The sequence below is a fragment of the Danio rerio genome, chromosome 3, assembly GCF_049306965.1.
Source record: "Danio rerio strain Tuebingen ecotype United States chromosome 3, GRCz12tu, whole genome shotgun sequence".
In the NCBI taxonomy this organism is placed as follows: Eukaryota; Metazoa; Chordata; class Actinopteri; order Cypriniformes; family Danionidae; genus Danio; species Danio rerio.
The window spans coordinates 45,728,996-45,756,540 of NC_133178.1; the positions used below are offsets into that span (position 1 = coordinate 45,728,996).

The 27,545-nt window shown below is 37.9% G+C and overlaps 1 protein-coding gene and 1 long non-coding RNA gene across 4 annotated transcripts in view; one reads left to right on the forward strand and one right to left on the reverse strand.

The window, feature by feature from the left end:
- Positions 1-23,703, reverse strand: part of LOC141381273 (uncharacterized) — a 124,232-nt gene extending 100,529 nt beyond the window's left edge. The window contains exon 1 of the long non-coding RNA XR_012401201.1: positions 23,585-23,703. This is a non-coding gene — a long non-coding RNA (uncharacterized lncRNA). The remainder of the gene's footprint in view (positions 1-23,584) is intronic.
- On the forward strand, positions 15-27,449 carry raver1 (ribonucleoprotein, PTB-binding 1). Of its 3 annotated transcripts, XM_021470765.3 has the most exons (15): positions 15-357; positions 3,169-3,235; positions 6,697-7,166; positions 18,147-18,338; positions 20,373-20,493; positions 20,576-20,670; positions 20,761-20,832; positions 21,344-21,422; positions 22,036-22,238; positions 22,443-22,527; positions 22,598-22,737; positions 23,617-23,688; positions 23,784-23,906; positions 25,434-25,499; positions 25,633-27,448. In XM_021470765.3, the coding sequence occupies exons 1-15, from the start codon at positions 40-42 to the stop codon at positions 25,777-25,779; spliced, it is 2,250 nt and encodes a 749-aa protein (XP_021326440.1). In that variant the 5' UTR covers positions 15-39; the 3' UTR covers positions 25,780-27,448. The 3 variants fall into 3 exon arrangements, with proteins under 3 accessions (XP_021326440.1, NP_001296569.1, NP_001018503.2); NM_001309640.1 differs by lacking the exon at positions 20,761-20,832 and having other exon boundaries at positions 25,633-27,449; NM_001020667.2 differs by lacking the exons at positions 18,147-18,338; positions 20,373-20,493; positions 20,576-20,670; ... (7 more) ...; positions 25,434-25,499; positions 25,633-27,448 and having other exon boundaries at positions 6,697-7,615.
- Positions 27,450-27,545: the final 96 nt, after the last annotated feature.

Sequence of the window (27,545 nt, forward strand, 5' to 3'; positions counted from 1 at the left end):
GAACGAGCAAAGCCAGCGCACAAACTTCCACACGGAGACATGGCGGCCGCAGTGTCCGTTAACTCAGCTGCCAGAGACGACAAATCCTTCACTGGTGCGAACTTCACCGCGAATCCACTCTACAGTAATTACGACCAAACAGCGGAAATTGAAACCTGGGGCTTTGAAACGGCCAAAAACACTGAAGCGGAGGACGAGTGTTCACCGACGGGCAGCGACTGTCCGCGGCGGCTCGATGATGAACTGACGGCCCTCAGTCCAGAAGAGATTGCCAGTCGTTTGGAAAGGACGAGAAGAGAGTTTTACAACCGGCGGAAAATCATCATCAAGAATCTCCCCGCCGATATCAGCAATCAGGTGTGTAACATTAGTTTTGGGTAACTTTGTGTGAACTTTCTAAACAGCCCGATTCAGCTCCAGTTTTCACTTATCGCTGACTCAGTAACATGGACTAGATTTTTAAAGTGTTTTTTTTAAACGTTGTTTATTGCGTTTAAGCGTGATTGTCTGATGCTGGACACTCGGCTATCAGAGAGATGCTTTGACCAGTCCAAACCTCGTGTCATCGCAGCCATTAAAGAGCCTTTGGAACGGGATGGAGTTGTGTAATCTAACGTTAGTTGTATTGATATGATGTATTCGGTTGGTCGGGCTGAATGCCCGGATGCTTAACCTGCCATATGAACTAGAGTTTTAACTCTAATTAGATATGCTCTATAGTTAGATATTGCAATATAACGTTAGTTCTAGTTAGATATTGCTGTATAATTAGATCTAGTAAAATATTGCTATATAATTAAATCTAGTAATATATTGCTATATAATAAGATCTAGTAATATATTGCTATATAATAAGATCTAGTAAAATATAGCTATAATTAGATCTAGTAAAATATAGCTATAATTAGATCTAGTAAAATATTGCTATATAATTAGATCTAGTTAAATATTGCTATATAATTAGATCTAGTTAAATATAGCTATATAATTAGATCTAGTAAAATATTGCTATATAATTAGATCTAGTTAAATATTGCTGTATAATTAGATCTAGTTAAATATTGCTGTATAATTAGATCTAGTAAAATATTGCTATATAATTAGATCTAGTTAAATATTGCTGTATAATTAGATCTAGTAAAATATTGCTATATAATTAGATCTAGTTAAATATCGCCATATTATTAGATCTAGTTGGATATTGCTGTATAGTTAGATCTAGTTAGATCTTGCTATATATATTTAGTTCTAGTGAGATATTGCTATATTATTATATCTAGATGGATATTGCTATATATTTAGGTCTAGTTAGATATTGCTGTAAAGTTAGATCAAGATTTTGATATTGCTATTTATTCGCTTATTCATTTCTTTGTCTGTTTTCTGTATTTAGTTTCCTTCTAAAAAGTTTTGCTTAATTTAATCTAGTAAGAGTGATATTTTTATTTTTTTAAGCTCTTAAATCGAGCAATAGTTTGTATTTTAATGTTATTTATTCATATTAACCATGTTTTTTAGTATATTAAAATCAAATTAAAAGTTTTAATAACTTTTTTTCACCAAATACGTGTAGGCATGGGCTGATTTACGTTTCTGACGGTATGATAACCTTAAATAAAAATATGTTGGTTTCATGGTATTGTGATAACTGTTCTAAAAAGTAATTTTTTAGATGTCTGTGTAAAAAAAAATACGGTTTATACGTAATATATTTTATTTCGAGAAACATTTAAAATATTTTGTACCAGTAAACAAGTCAGGCTAAATAATTTTCTGTAATTTTGATTATTTAAATAATTTAAAATATTTTTCTGCTGGAAACACTGTTGTCCTATAAAAAAAACATGAATATAACAAATCTTACATATACCATAGGAACGTTATAGCAAAACATTTTGGTGGTTTTAAAAACTTGAGAAACCTTCCAAGCAGCGGTATACCTTGAAAACAATCTAAATATGAGTTTGATACTGTCACTAGAATAATAATAACAAACGTTAAGCATTGTGAAGTACTATGCTATAGGATTAAATATAGAGTGGACTTAAAAACAAGGTATCTGGGCCTAAAAAGTAACAACCATGGCTATTATTAGTGTATCACAGCTGTACAAGATTTGTGGTTCTTTTATAGTTAGTCTGGTTAATAATATTATTCTACAAAAGCATTCAGAGAAGGTTTATCACGTGTTATGGTAAAACTCAATCGTTTTAGCAGTATCTATTGTTTGTTAAATGTTGGACAAAAGGGTAAATATTTTAAATCGTGCTTTTTCTGTCATTAAATTAACAGGTCTAATACTAGAGTGTTTTTTTTTTTTATCCAAGTAACATCAGTAAAATAAATAACTAATTTATTTTTGATTTATTTCTTTGATAAATCAAGACTAAGTTCATAATTCTTATGGGCTTACAAATGTTCTTCATTCTGGGGTAGGCATGGGATGATAGCCCAGAAAAGTTGAGGTTTAAAAAAAAAAAAAAAAAAAAGTGTGTGTGTGTGTGTGTGTGTATATATATATATATATATATATATATATATATATATATATATATATATATATATATATATATATATATATATATATATATATATATATATATATATATATATATATATATACACATACATACATACATACATACATGCATACGTACACACACACATATATATATATATATATGTGTGTGTGTAATATAATATAATAGTTTTTATGCTATTATAGTAGTTCATATAGGTCAGTTGGTTCTTGTTCATTGTGTGTGAGGTTTCTCTTAGGAAAATGCTTGATTCATGGGGAAAACGGGTGTGTGTGTGCGCGCGCACGGCTGTGGTATTGTTCCAGATTGGAATGGGAGCAGTGAGGATGTCAATGGACAGAAGGCGCTGAAACAAAACGCTTTGCTTTCACTGACACTAAAAGAAAATGCTGGTTCATATTATAGTAGCATGTTAGGATGCCTAAAAGCAGAAGAGGCCTTTTTTTGTTGTCTACAGTTAATTGGTGAATCAGTCAGCCTTAACCACTGAAAGAAAGGTATTTGTGAACGTTCAGAATGAGAGTAAATGCAAATGTTACAGGATAGAGCCATTCAAGTGCCAGTCATCATGTAAAATGCAGTATACAAATATTTGTCAGTGACTGAAATCTTGCTGTTTTTTTTGTAGGAGGTTCATGAGCTGTTGGGCAACTATGATTTAAAGTACTGCTTTGTGGACAAATACAAAGGAACAGGTGTGTACGACTCCTTTATCACATGAATGCGTGTGTTTTTTTTCTGCTGTTGAAGAGTGTAGTGTCTTAATGATAACATCGACTATCATGTGTTAATTTCTAACTTGCTTGCTTTCAACAAACTTTAGAAAGTCTTTTTTTAAAGCATATGTATATGCATTTAATAGAGTTGATGGTCAAGCCATATATATTTTTTTCATTTGTTTTTGTTTGTATTTACATATTTTATTTTATTTAAGGTTTGTGTCAGAATCATGAGAATTGCAATGGTTTCCTCAGAGTAAAGAATGTAAATGCTTTTAACACTTAATTTTTTTCTTAAGCCCTAAATAATAATAATAATAATTATTATTATTATTATTATGTTCCTTAGAGACTGTTTGACCAATTCAAGATTGATCTTTTTTTCCTTGCTATTCAGCTACAGTATGATTTAGGCTAGCCCTGAACAATATATCGTTTTAGCATCAATATTGCAATCTGTGTATCTGCAATAGTCACATCGCAGGATTAGATTATTTATTAAATTAAAAAAATAAAGATATAATTTTTTTTTGTAGTTATTTATACAAGGATGTCCATGTTATTTTACATTTGATTGTTCTGTATTGAAAACTGTTTGCCTCCCCAGACCACCATAAAGCACTGTTTACTTATTTAATTCAGCTTGTAATTCATTATCTTTTATGCCGATGCACTGCATGCAAAAAAATGAATCATACCAGTGCATCTAAATTAATGAAATCTTTTCAAATTGAGCTGTTTAATTCACCTGGTGAAATTCACCCACCATTTTGCCACCTTAAAGGGCTTCAGACTAATTATATAAACCCTACAGCAAAACGAAGTATCACAATATTTGTTGTAATCAAGTTCTGTTCCAAAGCACATGGCACAAGAAAATCTTTGCAGATATTTTATACACTTTATTAAACGTATGAACTTTTAAATATTTCTTAGCAAATTTAGAAAACTCACTGAAAGATGCTTGTTTTTTGTGCCAAAATGTAAACTTCAGTTTTACAGATGTCGAGACAAATGTCTGGTCTAAAAGTGCAAGATAAGTAGTAAACCGCCAATAATGGAGAATGAAAATGAACCCTGTGATCACCATTGAAACCCATTTTACTGGACTGCTCTGCTTTTATTGATTCCAGAAGGATGTTTTTATAAATTATCTCCATTAAGAGGATTTTTAACAAGGTGATGCCAAGTAAGGCTGCACTATAATGGAAAAAATCTAATATGATATTTTATTTTTCTTCAATAAATGTTGCGATACGAATACTGTTTTATAACATGGTTTTAATAGCTTAAATTTACGGTTTTCTGGGTAGTCTAACAGTATTCAGATACCTGAAACTAAATAATTACAGTGCAAAAAACAAAATGCTTTTGTTTTGTCACTTTTCTGGTCCAAATATCTAAAATTTCTTGAGTAAAAGTATTTTCACCTTCGGAAGAAATTTTCCTTTAAAATAAGCAAAATTATCTGCCAATGGGCTGTGTAAAATGTTATTTTTGCTTGGAAACTAGACCAATTAAAAGAAACCACTTTTTTTTTTTTGCATAATTTTTTTGAATAATTAGATACAACTTTGAATATTTCCCGCCAGGTTTTAATGAACTTGCAATGTTGTAACTTGCAATAAAAACCGCTTGTAAAACAATTTTGATCAGTTCATGAGATCGGCCAGATTAGTGAGTACCGATCGATTCATGAAAGGTGATTATTGAGAAGGGTGCGTGACTTATTTAAGGACTGGGAGGGAGACGCGCGATTTCCGGGAGATTATCACTCGTTTGTGGGCATTATTAGTCCCGCAGATGCATAGAGACTCCCAGAACTTCCGGGAGACATGGGATGTCTGAATATCACGTTTAACAACTGTAGTGAGACGCGATCCAGCGGTGCATCCTTGATAGACTGTCCATCGTGCACTGCTCTCTGGAGCTCAGAGGAGCGCGTGTGTGTGTGCGCGATCACGTGATGTGTGTTTTTCGCATGCGGGTTTGCGATGCTGGCCCAGTATCGTGTTGTCTATTTGGGCATCAGTGATAGACAATAGCATCGTCTATCGGCCCGACCCTAATTCAAACTATGTTGTAAAACTATTTATATTGCAATATTCATCCCAGAAAAATAAAACATCGCAATATCAGATTTTTCCAATATAGCGTAGCCCTAAATTGTAACGTTTACAAATATCCCTTTATTTTATTAAAGGGCCATGAAACCCCCTCGTTTCAGCAGGGTGTTTTCACACCTCTACTTTGGAAAAAGTCAGAAAGTGGGGGTGTCCAGCTCTGTTTAGGGGGGAGTGTCGGAGGAAGAAAAGCGGCTTGGTGTGGGAGTGTCTATTTGGACGTGCTGAATTTCAGAGTCAAAACACACAACCACAGCGGACAATGTGACTGTGTTTACATGGGCATCTGTAGTCGAATTATTTGCCAAATTATTAAATGGTGGACTTTAACTGCAGTTTGGCTCTTTCATTCAGGGAATTCATTCATGTCCCTCCCGACAAACGAGATATTTGATTCGAGGAGCTGCTCTAAGCGTGTATTTTTCATGCAATGTTTGATACCGCACGGCGAATGAGAGAAAAAAAAAACCTCAGCATTTCCCGGAAACTTAGATGCACACGGCAGGTTGCGTCAGAAAGCCGCGTGTGTTATTCCGGTCACAAAATCCAACACGAGGTTATAGTTTGGTTGTAACTGTTAGTGCTAACTTGTTTACACTGGTGCAATAGTTTGTTTGATACGAATAAAATACAAACTGAATAAACAAAGAGCACTGGTCGCTCACTTACCAAATCTGTAGAGACAGGACAATCACCAGCAACTAGAGCCGCGTCTTTATTAAGAGGAGACTACAAGCGAATCCGGGATCTCGGCGTTTGCAGATGAGAACAGCTCTCAGGTAAACAATAATCCTCCTTAGACACGCAAGTTAAGTTATTGTTGTCGAGCGTCGCGTACACTGTTAATCCACACGTGACGCGCTCCCATAGAGAGAAAATGAAAAGGAAACTTAACTGCAGCAAACAATAAAAGCAACACTTCACGCTTGTTTTGCCAATACAACGTGGCGTCTCTGCTGTCTACACTCTGACAGCAATGAATATTAATGAAGTTGCACAATAGAGCGCGCTGATTGGTTTGAACCAAGCCTTACTCATGCATTAATGCAACACACTGTAAGACGTAATAAGACTCACTCTGGCACAGACGCCCAGTCTGCACGCTGGAATACACGCTATTATGTCATGGCCGTGACGCAGCTTCAAAAAATCGTTTCAAACCGGAAGTATGAACAACCAATTTACACTTTTTATTAAAATATATGTGTCTTAATAGTGTTTTTAGCAGTGTGGGACACATATACGACTGTCAACAGCTCAAAATGTGTTTTGGTGCTGTCACTTACAGTCATTCTTTTTTCCTTCCTGTTCAAGCCTTTGTGACGCTACTGAATGGTGAGCAGGCCCAGTTTGCCATAAAGGAGTTTCACCAGTATGTTCTCCGTGACCGTGAGATCTCTGTGCAGCTGCAGCCGACGGACGCTCTGCTCTGCATCGCCAACCTTCCCAGGGCGTTCACTCAGCAACAGTTCGAGGAGCTAGTTCGGCCCTTCGGAAACATTGAGCGCTGCTTCCTTGTGCACAGCGCCACCACGGGCCACTCCAAGGGATATGGCTTTGTGGAGTACATGAAGAAGGATTCTGCAGCCAGGGCCAAGTCAGAGCTCCTGGGGAAGCAGCTGGGATCACGTATGCTGTATGTGCACTGGACGGAAGTTGGCTCACTCACGTTTACAATGCTGCACTCGCGCTGCCTCTGTGTGGACCGACTACCTCAACACATCCTCACTGCTCAGGATCTCCGCAATGTGCTGACTGACACACATGCTCCCGTATTCTGCCAGGTTGGTGCATTTGACCCGTTTGATTACACAGAACATATTTTTTTACGCTCCATTCATTGCTCTTCCTTTGTGTCAGGTCTCACTGAGCCATTCAGTAGCTGCACCTCTTTTTAAAAATGGCTAATTAGATTTTTTTTTATATCCGTGCTCCAGTAGGAGTCAAGTATGTATCACGGCAGCCTGGAAACCTCCATGTGGGAGGGGTTACGCTGACCTCGAAGTAGCAGCCAGGGACTTATTTCACAAGTAGGCTTGGTTCAGGCTTTATAGGTATATTAGATGAAGGCCTATCACGATAATCAACATATCGACTTATCACACAACACTGACTGCTATTTTCATGCCTGTTTCTGTATGGAAATGGCCTAGTGGAAAAGGATAAGCAGGCAGTTACATATTTGGCAGTTCTTCATGTCATTGTGCCTTTTTTTTAAAGTAGCAGATTGCAAGATTGTGACCAACTTGCCTTTTTAATTATTTCTTCTGTGTCTTGAGTATTAATTTGAATTGGTGAACCAATCTCCACCCCCCCTGTTCTCCGTAGCGCTTATTTACCTAATTATCTTGTGGAACATTATCTGCCTTCTGCAATATTATGATGATGAAATCTACAGTGCTTGTGAATTTACCGCTAATGAGAAACTGGAGAAATTCCACCTTCAAGCTGATCAGCCACATTAGCTCAGTATTTCCACCAGTCTCACAAAAAATATAAAACAAAACAACTTGGGGATATTTATTTGTTTACATTTTTTAGGATAAACTCTACTATAATGAAATGGGTACTCCAGGTCAAAGCATTTTTGTGTATTAAGTTACTGGATTTCCTTCTCCCAATTTTTAGTGAAATATAGGTGTCTTAATAGTGTTTTAGCAGTGTGGGACACATATACAACTGTCAATAAATAAGGTTTGTAAATTTCCATATGATTTGCTTCTCTTACTGCAAAAGCAGTTTTATTTCATCCTCTCTACAGACATTTATCCACTTCAAGACTGACATTTATCCACTTCAAGACTGACATTTATCCACTTCAGATGATGAGCTTAGTAATGACATTAAGTTGCAGCTTTTTTTAGTTATGTTTGATGTTAATACCTAAATCTGTTTATTTTATTCAGTTATTTACACACCCTAATCTTTCTCCAAAAATTCTTTGATTAATTCCTGAAACAAACCTGCCATATAACATAAAAACTTAGGATGCACAACAGTCCTGTGGCACTTGCTGTTCAGTATGAAATGTCATTTTGAACCTGCAGCCCTGAAGAGCTTAGTTCTGAACCAAAGGGTGTATTCACACTGGTCTTTTTTTGGTTTGTGTAAATTGAGGTCTAGTTCATTTCCGCTGTTAATATGGATAGTTTGGGCAGGTGTGAATACAGCAAATCGCACTTTGTTGTGTACTAAACAATCAGCCTGATACCCAGTTGAAGAGGTGGTATTGATCTGCTCCAAAATGTACTCTGGTCCAGGTAATATAAGGTGTGAATGTCTGACCTCGATCAGACACATTTTCTGAAAGTCGTGCTGTCCAATAAATCGCCCACTAGCAAATCCCTAATCTAAGCTCTAGCTCTGATATAAGATTTATTTCTGGATAAAAGAAAAGAGCATTATGGTGTTGGGAGTTCTGTGTTTGTCTGGTTGGATAATCTACCATTATACCTGAAATGTGTATAAGGGTTTACTCGCATTAGGCACCGTTGCATTGAAGTGTGCCTGGGTGTGATTGTCCCCTCTGCTTCCACTCACATTGAATTTTACCTTTCGAGCCCTAGCACACTTGCATTATCGAGGATGCAACTGTTCAGTTAGAAAGAGAAGCGCTCTCGCCCAGTACAGCTTACCGTTTAAGTTGTATAGTTTTTTTGTATTACCCTTTTACGATTAGGTTGGTTGCTGTTAGACATAGCCCGGTATACGATTCTGGTGGTGTGAAAGCAATAGATGAAAATATCACTGTTTCACAGTGTTGTAATTACTGCTCTAAAGTTCTTTTTAAATGTCTTATGTAAAAGACTACTTTTTTTCTATTGAACAAAATACATTATTTAAAAAAAAAAGAAATTTTAGAGCAGTAAACATGTCAGGTTCAATAATTAATAAACAATAATTTCCTGTCTTAATTGGTTTCTGAAACTGATTTTTTTTTACAAATTTAAAAATGAATTTTTGGAATTTTTTTTTTTTTTATAATAATAAAGTGTATAAAGTATAGTTATAAAAAGCACACTACTGCATGCACCGTTGAGGTGTATAGCATGCTTGCATGATGGTGTGTAAGTGATTTCTTAAATTTCTTTTTAAATTTTACTATTTTAACTTGTTCAAATCTAAATTTTGCATTGATTTTTTTTTCAAAGAACTATATTAAACATGAATGTTATAATGCATAAATGTATGCTAGATCTATTCTTCCACTGACAGAAACTTTTTTTTTTTGCATTCTATCCCTTTTAAGAAATCTTAATTGTGAATCTGAAATGCAAATTTTAAGCGATAAATTACATTAAACATTTAGTTACCTAATTAAATTAAAAAAAAAATCTTTTTTTTTTCTTAGTTTTTCCAAACATTATCTGAATTGTGGGCTCAATCCTTAACGTTGATCTTTGTTTATTTTTTTCAGTTAAAGGTACTGCTACACAAAAAAAGTATTGGAAAACACACAAATGTAAATACCACAGAAATGGTATAACTACTTTAAAACCTTGAATTTTCCAATCCATGGTAAACCTTGAAACTTACTATTATCCCTTGTCTAGTTGCTGTCTTTGTTTGCAACTAGATTTGAAAAAGCATTTCTTGACTTTCAGCAAAGGTTGGCTTGGTTTTTTTTTTTTTTTTTTTTAAATTTTGACTCTGGAACCGTTATTTGATTTGTGAGCGTAAAGCAAATACTTTGGTGCACACGTGTTTTGAAACTAATACTAGTTGTAAAACAACTAGTTCAGGAATGAGTAAACTGCTCAATTGTTTTAGTCAATATCGACACCTTTAAGCCTGGTTTATACTTTTGCGTCAAGTGATCGGCATGGCACATGCAATGCGCGTAGCTGTGCAATCATACTTCTGCTCGCTGTTTCTGTTGCTCTGCAATAACACTTCCAAAACACTATTTGGCAGTGAGGTGTTTTATGTTTCTCTGTGTCGAGTTTCTTCACTGGTGGTGTTTTTTTCTGAACAATTCCTTAATGTACAAGTGCTTCAAACTCGCTCAATTTAGGCAGAAACCGGCGGACTTGCAACAACTTTTAACCATGAGGTAAACGCGAAACAAAAAAAAAACAAACACTGGAGCTCCTTCACGGGACTCCACAGTCGCTCCAGCGGACTCGCACGGCTCTCGGTCCCGCCCACACTCAGCGCTACCAAACCAACCAATCAATGCTTGCGCTATGCTACGCATCATACAATCAGATAAATAGACCTGAGCATTCTTTTAGTTGTTAAAGTGTAAAAAGACAATGAAAGACTGTTTAAACACAGGTGCCGTCATTAGTCCAAATGAATTTTACTCCAGTATTTTCAAAGACATAGCATGGAAAAATATCATTTAATGCAGTGCTTCTTGTTTGATCTGATATCCATTTTATTTTGTATCTCAGTCAGGCAGTGAAGATCACTGTTTTTAAAGCAATAGGATTTTAAAGGGTCACGAAACACCAAAACACATTTTTTTAGCTGTTGACAGTCGTATATGTGTCCCACACTGCTAAAAACACTATTAGGACACCTATATTTCACTAAAAAGTGTGAATTGGTTGTTTTTGCGTTATTTCAAGCAAATTCGTACTTCCTGTTTGAAACAAATTTTTGAAGCTGCTTCACGGTCATGACATAATAGCGTGTATTCCAGAGTGCAGACTGGGCGTCTGTGCCAGAGTGAGTCTTATTACGTCTTACAGTGTGATGCATTGATGCATGAGTAAGGCTTGGTTCAAACCAATCAGCGCACTCTATTGTGCAACTTCATTAATATTCATTACTGTCAGAGTGTAGATGGCAGAGACGCCACGTTGTGTTGGCAAAACAAGCGTGAAGTGTTGCTTTTATTGTTTGCTGCAGTTAAGTTTCGTTTTCATTTTGTCTCTGTGAGAGCGCAGACTCGCGCGTGGATTAACAGTGTACGCGACGCGCGACAACAATAACTTGCGTGTCTAAGGAGGATTATTGTTTACCTGAGAGCTGTTCTCGTCTGCAAACGCTGAGATCCAGATTGTAGTCTCCTCTAAATAAAGACTCGGCTCTAGTTGCTGGTGATTGTCCTGTCTCTACAGATTTGGTAAGTGAGCGACCAGTGCTCTTTGTTTATTCAGTTTGTATTTTATTCGTATCAAACAAACTATTGCACCGAGTGCAATAGTTAGCACTAACAGTTACAACCAAACTATAACCTCGTGTTGGATTTTGTGACCGGAATACCACACGCGGCTTTCTGACGCTACCTGCCGTGTGTATCTAAGTTCTCAGGGAAATGCTGAGTTTTTTTTCTCTCATTCGCCGTGCGGTATCAAACATTGCATGAAAAATACACGCTTAGAGCAGCGCCTGAATCAAATATCACGTTTGTCGGGAGGGACATTAATGAATTCCCTGAATGAAAAAGCCAAACTGCAGTTAAAGTCCACCATTTAATAATTTGGCAAATAATTCGACTACAGATGCCCATGTAAACACAGTCACATTGTCCGCTGTGGTTGTGTGTTTTGACTCTGAAATTCAGCGCGCCCAAATAGACACTCCCATACCAAGCCGCTTTTCTTCCTCCGACACTCCCCCCTAAACAGAGCTGAACACGCCCACTTTTCTGACTTTTTCCAAAGTAGAGGTGTGAAAACACACTGCTGAAACGAGGGGGTTTCATGGCCCTTTAAATGCTGCGATTTTTGTATGGGATGACGATTAACCAGAAGCCCTGGTGCTTGCTGACTAAAATTAAGGGTGTTTTCACACCTGTGAATCGATTCAGTTGTTCCGAAACAGAGATTACAATTGTTACATTGTTGCTCTTTGCTCTTGGAGCGGTTCGCTTTCACACGGCAAAGTTTCTAATCGGACCAAAAGAGCTAAAACAAGTCACGTGCAAGTTAACTCTCCTTACATTGGTCAGAGTGTCAGGGTTTATTTTGCAGCGTCCCGCTCAGCTGTCAGGAGAGGTGGTGGTTTGGTGGTGATTGACAGGGTGCGCGCGCGACGTGTCTGAGGAGAGATGCGGTAGGGAGCGGTGAGAAGGGTGCATGACGATGCCTATTTGAGGACCGGGAGGGAGACGCTAGATTACCGGGAGATCATCACTCGTTTGCGGGCATCCGGAGACTCATAAAACTTCCTCCCATACTCATAATTCTCTCTTCATATAGCCGTAAGCCTAATACATATCCATAAAACACTGTAATATAACCGCGCTCGGATCGGTCGCTTTCTCACTGAAATCGAACCGCTCCAGGGTTCATTTCAATCGAGCCGAGACCACCTCATTCAAGCGATCTCGGAGCGATTACTTTGGTGCGGAACAGAGCGCGATTGCCCTGTTCACATATGCCAAACGAACCGCGCTAACTGGGCAAACGAGATGCGTTCCGAAACAAAAGTGTAGGTGTGAAGGTACCCTAAGTCCCCCATTAGGGGACAAATGAATGTGTAGTACATGCAGTTGTAATGGGCTATGAACCCAGAAATCAATTTGTTTATTCTTGATCCCATGATGTTTTGACATTAGCGTTCATTGTACTATAAAATAATGTGTAAACTCTACCTCCACAGAAGAACCTGGGGCTCTGTTCGCTTCATTTTACCAGTGATTTAATTACAAACAAGGAACCGTGTCATTAAATTTTTTTATTTTTATAATTTTTTTGAATGATCTAAAACCACACAGTTTGTGTGCAGTGCACATTTGATGTGGTAAGATGAACGCAAAAGCACCAGGGTTTGATGGAATCAAGTGAGTGTGAAATCAAACCAGTGTTGTGAAAGACATTCTCAGATTAAGAATATGGTTTTGTTTTTGTTTTGTTTTTTGCCTGATGACCCACTTTTCTCCTTTTTATTATCTTTTAAAAGAAACTATTTAAGCTTTCACAAAGATTTGAATGTAACCACTTTTCATAACTAACTTTACCATGATAATGCCCATGTAGACCCCAGCTATAAAGTGAAATTTCTGTCATGTTTCCTTTTTTGTTCAACTGTTTCACCTTTGACCTGTTTTCCATGAGGTTGTTCTGAGTGCTCCATGGCAGAGTGCATTAGTTTCTATGGTGAACACCACCTGACCGGCCAGGTGCTGTCTGTCAGCAGGTCATTCTGGAACGAGAGAGCTGCTGCTGCCTTTTTTTCATATGTTAAATATGCACCACGTACACCACAGGCTGCAAGCCATTGTTGGGGAATGACACTTTTTGTCATGTTCCCCACTGTTATAGAATTAGCAGAGGCTTTTGGAAGTTAATTCTCATTAAATCAGTTGTGCTCTCAGTTCAATTTCCCAGGTTGTAGGCAGGTATTGAATTGGCCTCATGTGGATGAGGCTCCAGCCATGCGTGAAATGGTCAAATAATGTTTAATGAATTTTCCGCTAATATCTGATCAAGGCCATGGCGGCTTATTGTATTTGCTTGTTGAACACAGTTCCAGTTGGAGCAGAGAGACTCGGGAGCTGCATTAATCTTAATGGTCTGTCAGGAAAGGTTGTCTTCCTTTGTATAAGTATGCATGTGTTCTACATAGATTAGCATAGTACTCTGCTTTGGTTTTGGCAGAGTGATCACAATGCATTTCACAAAGGTACTGGGCCATGCTTTTGTTTTCCTTCTCTTCCTTTCTTTCCCCTTTGTTTTGTAGCCTCAGGCAGCAAACTGTGGCCGCTCATAAGACTGACTTAACGAACTTCATTTATCAATAGAGTGAAGAATCATTGTGAAAGGAATAGAAATGTTTCATTTACAGTCATCTTGGTTATATTTGAGAAATTATACACTAAACTTTGACGTCATGACAACCAATGAAAATAGGTTTGGTATAAAATTTCAGTAACCGAAATGTAGGACTACTGTACTCCTACTAGTACCGCAGATTGTACTTCAGTAGTGGTGGTGGTATAAGTAATAACAATTTTATTAAGAATAAATTAATAATGGCCCCTTTCCACTGAGTGGTACTGTTTGGTTTGGTATGCTTTTGGGCTCAAATGTTCTAAAATCTCTTAAAACGGTCAGACACAGGCCTTAAAAGCGCATGCAAATTATAAACCTTTACTCTAGTGTCATTTAACAGTAGCTTTGTTTCCATCCAAAGATGCTAATTAAATTTAGCAAAACTGGAATGTGAATAAAAGCAGCGTTTCCATCCAATGAGCCAAGGAGAACAAAATCGTCACCTCCTGATTAGCTGGTGGCAAATAAGTAAAAATGGAATTTGCTGCGGTAAGAGAAGCTGTGTGAATCTTTTCTTTATTTAAAAAATTACTTGCGCCTCAGACGACCATTTGCCGGCGCGCAATGAATGTAGAGGCATTTAAAGGCGTAAGACATGGAGCACAGTGGCTCTTGATTCTGGAGGTATTTAATAATATAATAACACTAGTACTGAAATGGTTAAGGCATTTTAGAATGACCAAAACAACTTCAGATGCTTTATAATGCAGTCAGCCTGCTGGTTTGTCCATTCACACATTTATCATCACATGATCTTTGTAACCAAAATCACGACAATTTATTATTATTATTTTTTTTAAATGCAGACATTTGTTCTGTAAAAGTTTCCATCGTAGTTTGCATCTTTTCCTATCGAATAAAACGTTTATCCTACTGTTATGCATTTTAAAAATGTATTCCCATCTTGTTATTTCCATTATCACACAACATTGCAAATCTTGTGATTTGATTATTGCAGATGCACGCATTGCGATATCGATTTTGAAACAATTTATTTTGCAGCCCTAAGCAACAGCCAAATACTTTCTGCTGCTTTTCACATCAGAAATATGTAGATTGTTTAAAAACTCATAAATCAAGTAAATTGTCTGATATAAAATGACTTGAGTAAACGATGACACAATTAAACATTTGGACCAGCTGTTCATTTTGATTCTAATAAAGCATTTATTTGTGTCTGTTTATTCAATTTCTTTACACCTGTACCTGAAGCCACTGTTTGTCTGTCTATTATGTGCATTTCTAATATGCCTAGTGTTTTATTTGATTTAAAAATGACTAATTTTCATCCTTTATTTAATTGCATCTCAATTACATTTTATATTTGTCTCGATTGTCTACTTGGGTTGGGCAATGTTGACCAATTTATCTAATTTATTAATTTATCTAATGGATCGATGTTGTCTAATGTGAAACATCGAGATGGATGATGGCATCGTTGGCAGGGGGTGGGGGTCGTTGTTAAATATTGATTAGTTCATAACAAATTAATTAATTGTAGCCTACCATTTTCACCTCTTTGCTTTACCCATAACCAAATAATAAAAGTTACACACATTACCACCTCCCCTGTCAATCACTTTTTTTTCCGTGGGACTCTAGCATGAATAGGCACAGTAATCTGTTATAATGGTTTTTCCCACAGCTAGTGGAAGGGACTTCATTTGGAGTTCACTGTAATTTGTATTGTGATTGATAATTTGTTGTTATTTCCTCATAATATTAATAAAATAAGTAAAAATGCTAGGGCTAGACTGTTTTGGTCGCTTACGTGCCCGAAATTTTATCTATGCAACCTTAAGATATATTTGGAAGCATTTGGGCAAGTGCATACATTTTCACTGTTTTCACTGCAAAATTCTTACCGCGTCCGTGGATTTAGGAGACATTTATGCAGAATGCATCTTTGCACCTAAAAACGCCAAACGCAGCACTCAGAAACAGATTAAAACAGTTATGCGAGCTTGCTGAAGTAGAAAAAGCCCGCAATGCTTGCCACGCCTTTGTGCTCTTCTTATTGGCCCACTGCTCTAGAACTGAACGCGAATGATTGGTTAATATCAGCTATCAATCACTCGGTCAATGCCTTCAGATGACAGGAGCTACAACCGCTGAAATGTGAAGCGCTGAAGATGAGAGAATGAAAATAACACTGACAGATTTACCCACAGTAACTTATAACGGTACATCTTATTATTGATCGTGTGCTGAATGTTAATTTACCTTTTACTTTTCCAAGAATGGATAAAAGACTTCCAGTGGCTTCAAGTCTGCTTTGAGAATAACCAAATCCATTCACTGTAAAGTCTGTGGGACGGGGTTTGCAGGTAACTGTGTTTACCACTGAATCTACACATTTTAAGTGCAAGAGGTACAGTATAATCCTTTATTTAATCTTCACATTGCTGTCAGCCGTGCAAGCGGCAGCTTTATGTAAAATTTACCACAGCTCATGAAAAGACCGTTTTGCTATTAAGATGACATGCAAATAATAAGATGTATATCATTATATATGTAGGGCGGAGTGATGTCGGCTTAGCATCGTGAAGTTTGTCAGCCATCGGCGGTGGATGATGGCATTGTCTATCGGCCCAACTCTGGTGTCTACCATTATTTTTAATTTTATATAGATTGTAAGTGCGTGAAACTGCAGTTAAAGACAAAAAATTAAAAATGAAACACCCAAAATGGGTCTTATCACAAACTTTTTTTAATTTGCAGTAAGGCAGCCCAAGTCTTTCCATTACAAAATTGTCCCCTTTAAGATCTCATTAACAACAGAAAAAACATATCAGCAGTCTTCATTGCCTGTTCGATATACGATATAAAGTGGGTCTCAGATTGGACAAGAAGCACTGCATTAAATTTCATTTGTATAAATTTGTAATAAATTTGTATAAATATGTAACTGTTTTAGTGGGGTTTTAAATATTTTGATATAAAAATCTTACACATTAAAGGGCCATGAAACCCCCCGTTTCAGCAGGGCGTTTTCACATCTACTTTGAAAATTGTCAGGAAAGTGGGTGTGTCTAGCTCTGTTTAGGTAGTAGTGTTGGGGGAGGGAAAAGGGTAACGATTTAAATAAAATAAGGAGTTTCCATTTGAGCATGCGCTGATTTTCACAGAGGCAAAACAAACACATGCAGGGGAAAAAGATTGACTGTTTGACAGTGGAATAATTGATACCACAGGTCGTATAAGAGGAAAAAAAACCTTGTTGACTTGATGCAGTCGGTAGGTCCATCCTACCGAGCTGTGTGTGTGGACTGTCCTGTCACAAAATGCGGCAAAAATTAAACCCGACGGTAGGCAATAGTTTGCTTGCAGTGTTCATGTCGGAAAGCGGCATTTACAGCAGACCTTTCAGTCTATAATATTTTAGTGATATTAACGCAAAATTAAGTAACTTAGAAATAATTTTTACTAAGGTCTGTCTTTAAACACTGAAAGAGTACTGCTGACGATACGAACTACAACTTTGCCATCTGAATAAACCTAGAAAGAGCACTGATCGCACACACTTACCAAATCTGTAGAGACAGGACAATATCTAAGTTCTCAGGACACGCTAAGATCTCAAGGCCTTGATGCAGCTTCAAAAATTAGTTTCAAACCACAAGCACGAATTTGCTCGAAATAACGCAAAAACAACCAATTTTCCCTTTTTAGTGAAATATGTGTCCTAATAGTGTTTTTAGCAGTGTGGGACACACATGACTGTCAACAGCTCAAAGTGTGTTTTGGGGTTTCGTGACCCTTTACGGACAATGCTGAAGCGGTTTCATAACTATACATAACAGCTCCTTCCCTATTGTGTGTTTGTTAACTTTGACATATTAGTAATAAGATTGTATATTTTAATTGAAATCATTTAACTACTTTCATTCTGCCAAATAACATTATGGAGATTCAATTATGGCAATTTGTGTTTACAGGTTGACTGATTTATGGGCAGGCCTTGCTTTTATGCTACTGTAACCATCTCTGAGAATAAGGCTAATCTGTTTTGTTTGTTTGTTTAATCTGCACCCACAGCTTGCTCAGGGTCAGGATTGCAGTTTCCGGCGGTTTGCTGTGCTGGAGTTCTCGACGCCTGAGATGGCAGAGGATGTTCAGCGGCAGACTGATGCAAGAGCTCTGGGTGACTCTCATATACGCGTGTCCTTCTGTGCCCCAGGACCACCAGGGAGGAGCATGTTGGCTGCCCTCATTGCAGCTCAGACCATGGTACACATTCATTACCTCAATTCTTGGCAGAGTGGTGTGTTGATGCTTGCTTTGTTTAATCATATAATTTAACAACTATCTGATCTATTTGCTTAGAGATACTTGACAAATTTAATAAATGCAGTTTTCGAGGGTTATTTCTTTTGGTAAATGCAGTTATGACTCCTGTAAATTATTATTGTGGCTCTCAACTGGTTTTTTGATGGCCCTCACATTTTCTAAGGTCAAATCTTTCTACCCTTTTTTTTGCTGTTTTTGTAAAAAAAAATTGACCTACTTTCAAAAAGATGTTTGAAAGAATATGCCTAACCATGAAGAATAAATCGTGTAAGGTCAGGGTGGAAGTCCCAAACTAGTTTTTGTTATTAAAGTTAAGTATGAGACACAAAGAAATTAAAATGTGCGAATGGCAAATGAAAGTATTCAATATTGCTTTTGCAATGCCACAATTGCAAAGACTTGTGCTCTATTCTATTTGCCATTTTGTAGTATAGATGGTATAAATAGTGTAAGTAGTGCAGTCACATTGAAAACTCTAAAAAGATTAAGTGCACTTTGAATACCTGGATAATGCACTTATTTAACCATTAAAAGAAGTGTGGAATGTTGGACATCACACACTCAATGGTCACTGCTTTGCTCATGTAGCGGAAGGGGCGGAGCTTTCATGCACTGTTTTTTGGATTGCTTTATTTTGAATTGTGTAAGCAAAATTCTCCTAGGGGAGTGCTTCTACTGCTTCCCACTGGTGAATGCGGTTATACCCATGGCAGGTATTATTTGGTAGTTTGGTCACTTTTTTTTCACTAGTTTAGCAACAGTCAAACGTCATCTGGAAAACAGTTTGAATTTCTGCTTGGTAAAAACGTTTGCGTTCTATTTGCGATGACACTACATTTATATACTATGCTGTTAAGTGTCTAAGCCGTTATGAACTAATAATACTTAAAATAATTGACTGATACCTATATGCTAATCATTGCCAATTAGTACCAGACTGTTACATAAGTTGGTATTAAAATTTGATTTACTAATTGATAGCATTGACTAAAACCAATGTATTTTTGTTTTTGTGCTTTATTCATTAATACTGGTGCATTTGCACATGCAGTTGAAAAGTGTGCAGTACGAGCTGACAGGTCAGGTTAGTTGGTTTTTCTAGGAGGCTTTTTCAGATCAGAGACCTTCAGTAACCAGTAAGAAAAATAACATGATAGTACATGGTACTTAACCTATGTCTGACAGAATTGTAGGTCAGTTTATGTTTTGGTCATTGGATTTTCATTTTAGAACAGAATTGTATAACAAAAGCCTGTTATCAGTTTTTATAAAGTTATTATGTGGAAAAAAATAGCCTATAGGCAAGCCTGTGTGTGGCACCATTGTGTCATAGTGAATGAGTCTGCCTATCTGGTTTCGAAATATAGTAAACAAGCCTTTATTCGTTTTTGTTTTTTGGTGATTCTATTTTTTGTTATTTGAAATGATGAAAATAATTTTTACATTTTTCTTTTCCCTTTTTTACCCTGTGTGAAATAGGTTAAATGTTAAAGAGTGATCAAACCACCAAATTCAGCTTCAGTATTGAACCATGATTGAATCATGGTTCAATTAGACTCTCCTTTATGTCTATTGCGCTTTTACAATGTAGATTTGTGTCAAAGTAGCTAAACATATAAGTTCTAGTAAAGTCCTTATTTCAAAATTCCGTGTGGTTTAATTTCACCAAACACTGAAGAGCAAATTCATTGGTGTGCAGCTCCACAAGTTCTTAACCAATCAAGCCAGTGGTGAAAGTGGCAATGAACATGACTTCACCAATTGACAAAAGTGAAAGGAAAAAAAAAAACTTGAGAGAAACCAGACTCAGTTGGGCTTAACCATATTACCTCGGGCCAAACTTCTCGTGCAGAACTGCAGTCTAAGTGCCGGAGACTTGAGAACACTGAATGTCCAATGTGGTGTCTGAACACTTCCAGTGCTAATTGATTGTAGATCAACATGCTTGTGTAAATGTCATCTGTGTTTCTGCAGGCCTTGAACAGAGGGAAAGGTCTCCTACCCGAACCCAACGCCATGCAGATCCTTACTGGCCTCAATAACCCTGCCACACTGAAGATGTTAATGGCATCTCTCAACCCAGCACATAAACAAGGTGATTCATCAAAGCATTCTTCGTGTGCAAGCTTTCGCACATTGAGATGGTAGATTTGATTTGTGGCTCTTTTGATGTGCAGGGCTTCTGGGAGCTGCGCCTGCTGTACCCCTCCTGGCGAACCCTGCTCTCTCTGCTGCCCTGATGCAGATGCTGCTTCAGAACCAAGTCCAACAGGTACAATGCTGACCTCTCTTTCCACCTCTTATAAACTGCCACTCTCCCAGCAGCATCTGTTTTAGCGCTCACTCTCTTCTCTCCCCTCAGCAAGCTCTTTTAGGCAATCCTCTTCTTTGGGCTCATATTCTGCACAATAAAGAGTACAGTCTTCTCCCTTGTGTGAGTGCTTCGCGTGTGTGGTTGTATGTATGTATGTGTGGTTGTGTGTGTGTGTGTGTGTGTGCTGCTGCGGTTTTGTCGTTTTATATTATGAAAATGTATGTGACAAGACTTTGTGGCAAGTCCAGGTAAATATGGTAATGTGTCTCTGCTGAAGCCAAAGCAATTTAGTAATTGATCATCTGTTTCTGTTTGGCATCTGTTAGAACAGTATTTCTCAACCATGTTGCTGAGTGATCCAGCACTGCATGTTTCGGATGTCCCCTTTGTCTGTTACACCCATCTGTCAGGCTCTGCTAATGAGCTGATAATCTTGTCTTTGGTTATGGAGACATGAAAAATGTGCAATGCAGGTGGTCCTCCTGGAATGTGGTTGAGAAACACTATGCTAGAATGTTAATTCTAGCAAACGGTGTGCCTTGATGTGGTGTTTGAGTGTCTTTCTTAGTGTGTGTGCGTAAGTGCGTGCGTGTGTATGTGATCAAACTAAAACAGTTCTGTCTCTCCACAGGCTGGACTGCTGAGTGACAATCCTCTGGCTGCTCTTCCTCTCCAACAAGGCATTAACATGCTTGGGGAGATGCCTCAAGGTATCTCACATTTTTGAGTCACTGATGACCCTGATCGATCTCTGGTTAGATTACCAGTAATTAATGCTAAAATAGGTGCAAACGGGGTCTAAAACGTTTTAATTTGAAAGAACTCATGAGTTGAATACCACATTGCATTTGTGTGAACCTTTATCTGTCTGAGGCATTCTAGGCAGCAGTGAAGTTCTGCTAGATTACCTAATGTTTGATTATTTCTTCATTAAAATGAAAATAAAACACAAACACAAGTGGCCACAACACTCCTTTGAAAAACAGTAATACATCTTTGCCTGCCACTTGTGATAGGATCATACAAAATGCATTCAATTTGATGGCTGACAAACATGGCTGATTTGTTTGGATGACCCTTATGAAAGATACAATTTTCTTGAATAGATGTTGCGCTTTGGAAGTGCTTTAGTCGAGTGTGTTTTGTCGAACTAGAAAAATTTAAACTCCAAATAATCCAATTAAAAATAATTTGACGTAACCATAGGATTCTGCAACAAAACATCTTGTTCAATTGTCTTATTCTTTGGGATAATGAAAGGTAATTCACCGTTCTAATGGGTCTGCTGAGTTTAATTGGCTTTATTTTATTTAATTATTTCAGGCGCTCTTGCTCCTGCACTAGGCTTGCAGAATGAGTCCCTTGGCCCCATTAAACAACCATCTCTGAGCCGACCTCTTGGAAGAGAGAGCGAGACCCCAGCCACCCCGATCGGCTTCCCCCCAGCATCCTCTCCTGTGCTACAGGGAATGAACATGCCCCTTCTGAGTGGGATATTAGGAGCAGATGGGTTAACTTTACCAGGGGTGAGATGGGTTTAATAATTGCTGCTCCTGCTTTTGCAGATTTATTTTCTCATGTAGAGTATTATTACTGCCAGACTCCCAGAGGAACTTGATTTGGTTTGGCATGAGTTGTTGTTGTTGTTTGGTCCTGCTAATCTTTAGTGTGTCCAAAGAATCTAGGGTTGTATGTTCAGACCTCTTTTTTTTTTTTTTTTTCTCCTGAAGGTGTCCATTTTGGGTGAACCTCCGAAAGATGTTGGTGTATCCCAAAACCCATTTCTCAGTTCTCCCAGCATATTCCCATCTTCAAGTGAGTGTCTTTGTGGTATCTTGTTTATCGTGGTTTTGGTTGCATTTTCTGAAGTGCTGCATTTATCTAGGCGCCAGCACAAGGGCTCATCCCTACAGGAAGAGAACACCGCTTGGCAGCATGTCTAACCTGCGGACGAACCACGGCATCCACTCGAACTACAACTTGCGCTTCCAGGAGTCATGCACACCTGAGTTTTCTCTGCACCAGGTTGGCTCATATCTTATAAACATCTGCACTAAATGACACTACTGACACCTGGAAGCACTTTCAATCAAATGAATCATAATGGGGCAATGCCAAATAGAGCTCTTTAATGGGCTCTAAAACGTTTTGAACATGTCTGCTTTTGACTTCCATGAAATGGTTGAAGCCACACTTGAATTGTTGTTGTGTAGATACTCATGGCGTTACATGGATTCAAATCACCACATACTCTCAATAAGAATTTTGGGCCATTTGCAATGCTACAAATGTATAAAGCAGACTAGTCAATTTTGGGTTGCCCATAAGCCTGTTGTGCTTTTATAAAAGGTATAAAGTACATCCAGGTAAGAATAGCAGAATAAATTCTGACTGGTTTATCAGCCTGTATAAAACTACAGAGCTTTATTTTTCAAAATTTCATTTATTACATTACTGCTTGCCACAAAAGGTATGTTCTGACTTGTAATAATAGTTACTTAATAATTAATAAATAATTATTACTTCTTTAATAAAAGGCAAAGCTGACAAATGATAATGGCTAAATGGAACATACACTAACCTATTCATTCAGTCACAAGATGGTCCCCAAAACAGTGGTAGAAACAGATAAACATATGGATGTAAAACTTGAGTCTGAGTGGTTGTTATCTGGGAATAACATAATTCCTATTGGTCAGTCATAAAAATCCAAGGCAAGCAGTCTAGACAGCTGTGTAATCTGCTATAATAACTGCCTGAATGTACTTTATCCATTACGTAGAAACTTAAGTTTACCACAGATGAATGCTTATTATTTGAAAATCAAAATACATGACAATGCCAGTCAAAAATGCGGTTATGTGTGACTCACTCATCCTGTCGCTGATTTTACTCTATCCATAGGATCCCTTGTCTCATTTATATGAACAGCAGGAGGTTCTGGAAAATGCAGCCCTTCCTGGCTATGGTTTGCAGGTACATCCACACCTCCTGACAATGACACACAAAAAATAATTCTGTTATAAGGTTGGACTGGTGTGAAATTGTAATTGTCTCTTGTTTCTGTAAAGAACTCCAGGCATGCAGGCTTCAGTGATGCGGGGTCTCTTTTCAGCTATCCTCCCAGCCCCCCTCAGTCCTCTTACTTCAGCTTTGGAGCTCATTCCAACATCCCCTCTACCCAGCTTAATAAGGTATGCAAATCAAGCTATCATAATGTAGTGCTTCCTGCAAGAGCAGAGGTGCCTCCAGAATGTAATAACATTGAATTGGGATATAATGATGTTAGTGTTAGTTCACCTAAAACTGAGAATCATAGATGAAATCTGAGAGCTCCCTCATCCTCCATAAAGAGGAACTGTCCGGACTCGTTCAAAGTGCAGAAAAAAAAAATCAATACAGACAAAGACAGAGTATCTACCGATACCAAAACCTGATTTTGTACTTCTATAATAAATAAAAAAGAATAAAGAAGAGTAAAGAAACGGATCCATATATACTTTTTTTTTTTTTTTTTTTTTTTTTTGGGAGTCCTGATCGGGAGGTAACATTAGATTCCGATTGACCTGATTTTTCCAATCACATGATCTGATCTGGACATCCCTACTAATGTGTATTGTCAGTCATTTTTGAATGCTACATTACATTATAATATATCAAAACTCAAATTACAGTAAAACATAAGCATAAGATGGCATTTCACAGTAGTGTTTTTAAACTAGATTGAGGTTTAAACTTTTCAAATTGTCAGGTTTATTTTAATATAATCTCCAGTATAAACACTCCTGTTATTTGAAGATGAACGCTGCCATCTGGAAATTAGTGCACACAAACCGAAAAGCATAGACATCTGAAATAATTTGCTTCTGTAACCTTGTACATTTCATCATGAAGGTGTTGTTTCTGGTGGAGTTTATGAACTCAGAGCTGGGTGCACCTCTGAAAGGATCTAGTGGACTCAGACACTGCTCTAAATGAATCAACGCTGTTTTTCAACTTTCATAAAGCACATAAACAGATATTCTTTCAGTAAAATACATGTTAGCCATTTAGCAATGAAGCTAGAATCGCCAGGCAGACAGAAGCGCTGCCCATGATGCAAATCCACATCTATTGCTCAGTGAATTTGACTTGTGAATAAATCGAGTAAACTCTGTTCAAGTGTCTATTTACGTGCGAATATCGTGATTTATCTGAGCTTACCGCATCTGGTGTGAACACAGCATTATACTGTCTCTTGATTCATTTAATGTAATGCTGTTGTAATTTTGTTACTTTTAAAAACATCTTCAAGACTATAAACCAGTGACTTTTGATGTGCATCCCTGTACCAGAGACTATTAAATCATTCTGCACATCAAAATCAAAAATTATTTAAATTCATAGCAAAATTACTTGCAAATTAATTCCGGCATGATGCACTTTAAAAAGCTTTCGTTTAAAGGGACGGCCTGATTTAAAGCGGCTGGAGTGGCCTTGCAGCTCAAACACAGAGCCGCACTGGTTTGATCACTGAGTTGGCCGCAAGCCCAAGAATCACTTATCCAGATCCATTTTCCCAAGCTCTTAAATCCATTTTCACAACTTTATCTGAATCACGACATCCTCCTCATCACATCATTACATAATATCCATCTTCATTATGACTTTCATTGGCAAAGATGGCCAGAATACATGTAAGGCGACTCAGACGTTTCATCTATGCTTTTGTGTCTGTTCAGGCGGTCGGAATGCCTCCAGTGACTCATCCCAGTCTATTTTCTGCTGCACCTGGTGCTGGAATGAAGGTAGGCCATCTTCAGCCCTCATCTCTTCGTCTATATTTGCAGCTTGTCGATTATCAGTTAACTGTGCCAGGAAGCTTTCAAAAGTTATTCCTGATGGGAACTCAATTGATTTTGATTTCATCTCCATGTTTAGACTCCCATCGGTGGGCAGAAGCGTCTGTTCTCGCGTCTCATCCCGTCTCCAGAGCCCAGTCCAGAGGGTGGTTATGTAGGGCAGCACTCTCAGGGTCTCGGCGGGCACTACGCAGACTCCTACCTGAAACGCAAGCGCATCTTTTGACCACAACTTGATGGCTTCCTCGAAAAACGCCAGCTCTCAAAGGGATCGCTACTTTAAGTGTGTTTTTGTGTGTGAGCGAGAGCATGAAAGGGCATCAGACCGTCATGGAGTTCACCCGGGAGCAGTCGCTCTCGGGCGATCGGTCACATGGACGATTGCAGAAGTTTGTGTGTTTTGTGTATATAATTTCAATGTGTTTGTAAATAGTTTTATTTTTTTATTTCCCTTTTTTTTTAAGTTAGTTTTAATTTAATTTTTACTTTTCGTAAACCCAAAGATGAAACTGATGCCAAAACGGAAGAGGGTTTCAATAGTGAACTCTTATTTAGTAGGCTTTTTTTTTTTTAATTATTTTTTTTTTTTTTTTTTTGATTTGCAGGATGATAGCCTTTTTCTGCTATGCCTCTTGTTAGTCGTGTGTGTGTGTGTGTGTATATAGTTGTTCGGTTGTCTAAAAAGGCTCCTCCACAAAACACTGTCATGTACGAGTGCCAAGCCTTACATGCTTGAATCTGGTGCGACGGATGCGGTAGCTGTCTGTTCTGTTCAGTGAGTCACCTGTCTGTGTCTTTATGGGGTTCAGTGTTAGTCTTGTGTTTTTTTTTTCCTCCCCTCCACCATGCACAGTATTTGTCTTGCACTACTTCATCCCATTTTTACCAAGTCTGAGTTTTCGGAGCTGCACTTGGAGGATACACTGATCATGAATATTCATCCTCCTGAATGTCTCCATTCCTCACTCATAATGCTCTTGTTCACGCTCGTTCTTGTTTTCTGCCTGCTTTCACACCTCTCATTGACCTCGTTCAACCTGCACGGTTATTTTGCGTTCGCGTCTCAGCCGTCACATTGTGAAGTCCCAGCTGGTCGGAGATGGATTATGGGCTGCCGTTTTTCTCTCAGTTCTTCAGAGAAAGCACAGTATGCCTGCTGTTGCTTCTGGATTTCCACACATACACACTCACACTTTGGTGCAGGCCAGCAGAGGGCGCCAGTTAGCTTTTGAGTTGGCACTGCTCCATATGTTTTTCCTTTTTTAATGAGAGCCAACAGTCTGAAGCAGGCCGGACCTGTTCCCCAGCGTGACCTTTACTGTTGTAACTGTGACTACCTTTATTTTTACTCTGTGCTTTTAATGGACCGGACGAAGCTTCTGCAGACTGCAATGTGATTGACGTATGATTAAGTCTGTGTGCGACTTATTAATCTGGTTGACATTTTGATTTGTGATAACGCATTACCTCTGATTTGTATTTTGGCTTACGATGGGCCCCGGAGTTATTAGTGTGCCTAAAGAAAAAACCCTGGCAGTGTTTACTGTAATCTCTCCACACTGTGAGCCTTAACTACAATTGAAGTTTGTTTATATTGCGGTGTACATGCTTTAGTTTGATCGCATTTCTTCTCTGGAGTCTTGAACTCATGTTCTTATATTTCTACTTCTCAGTCTTTAATGGTATCAAAATGGCTGCTCTATATTTTGTACCCACATGAGTAAAATTGCACAGTGCAGTATCTTGTAAATGATTTTTTTCATGTGCGACATGTGCTTGAGCTGCTGCTGCTGTGTGAAATGAACTAAACCTTTTCACCAAACACCAACTTTCTTCTGTACAGCTCTGTTTTTTTGTGACATTTGAACAGTAAATGTTATTTAAGTTCACCCTCATGAAGGTTGTGTGTGCTTATTTAAATCTACACAGGATGGTATATGTGCTATTTGGTTTATCCCTATAGACGGGTTGAATTGATGCTAAAATGGTTGA

Coding starts and splice junctions, on each gene's coding strand:
- raver1 (XM_021470765.3), top strand. CDS start 40: ATGGCGGCCGCAGTGTCCGTTAACTCAGCTGCCAGAGACGACAAATCC. Junction 20,494..20,575: donor CAACCCAGCACATAAACAAG/GTGATTCATCAA, acceptor TTTGATGTGCAG/GGCTTCTGGGAGCTGCGCCT. Junction 23,689..23,783: donor TTCCTGGCTATGGTTTGCAG/GTACATCCACAC, acceptor GTTTCTGTAAAG/AACTCCAGGCATGCAGGCTT.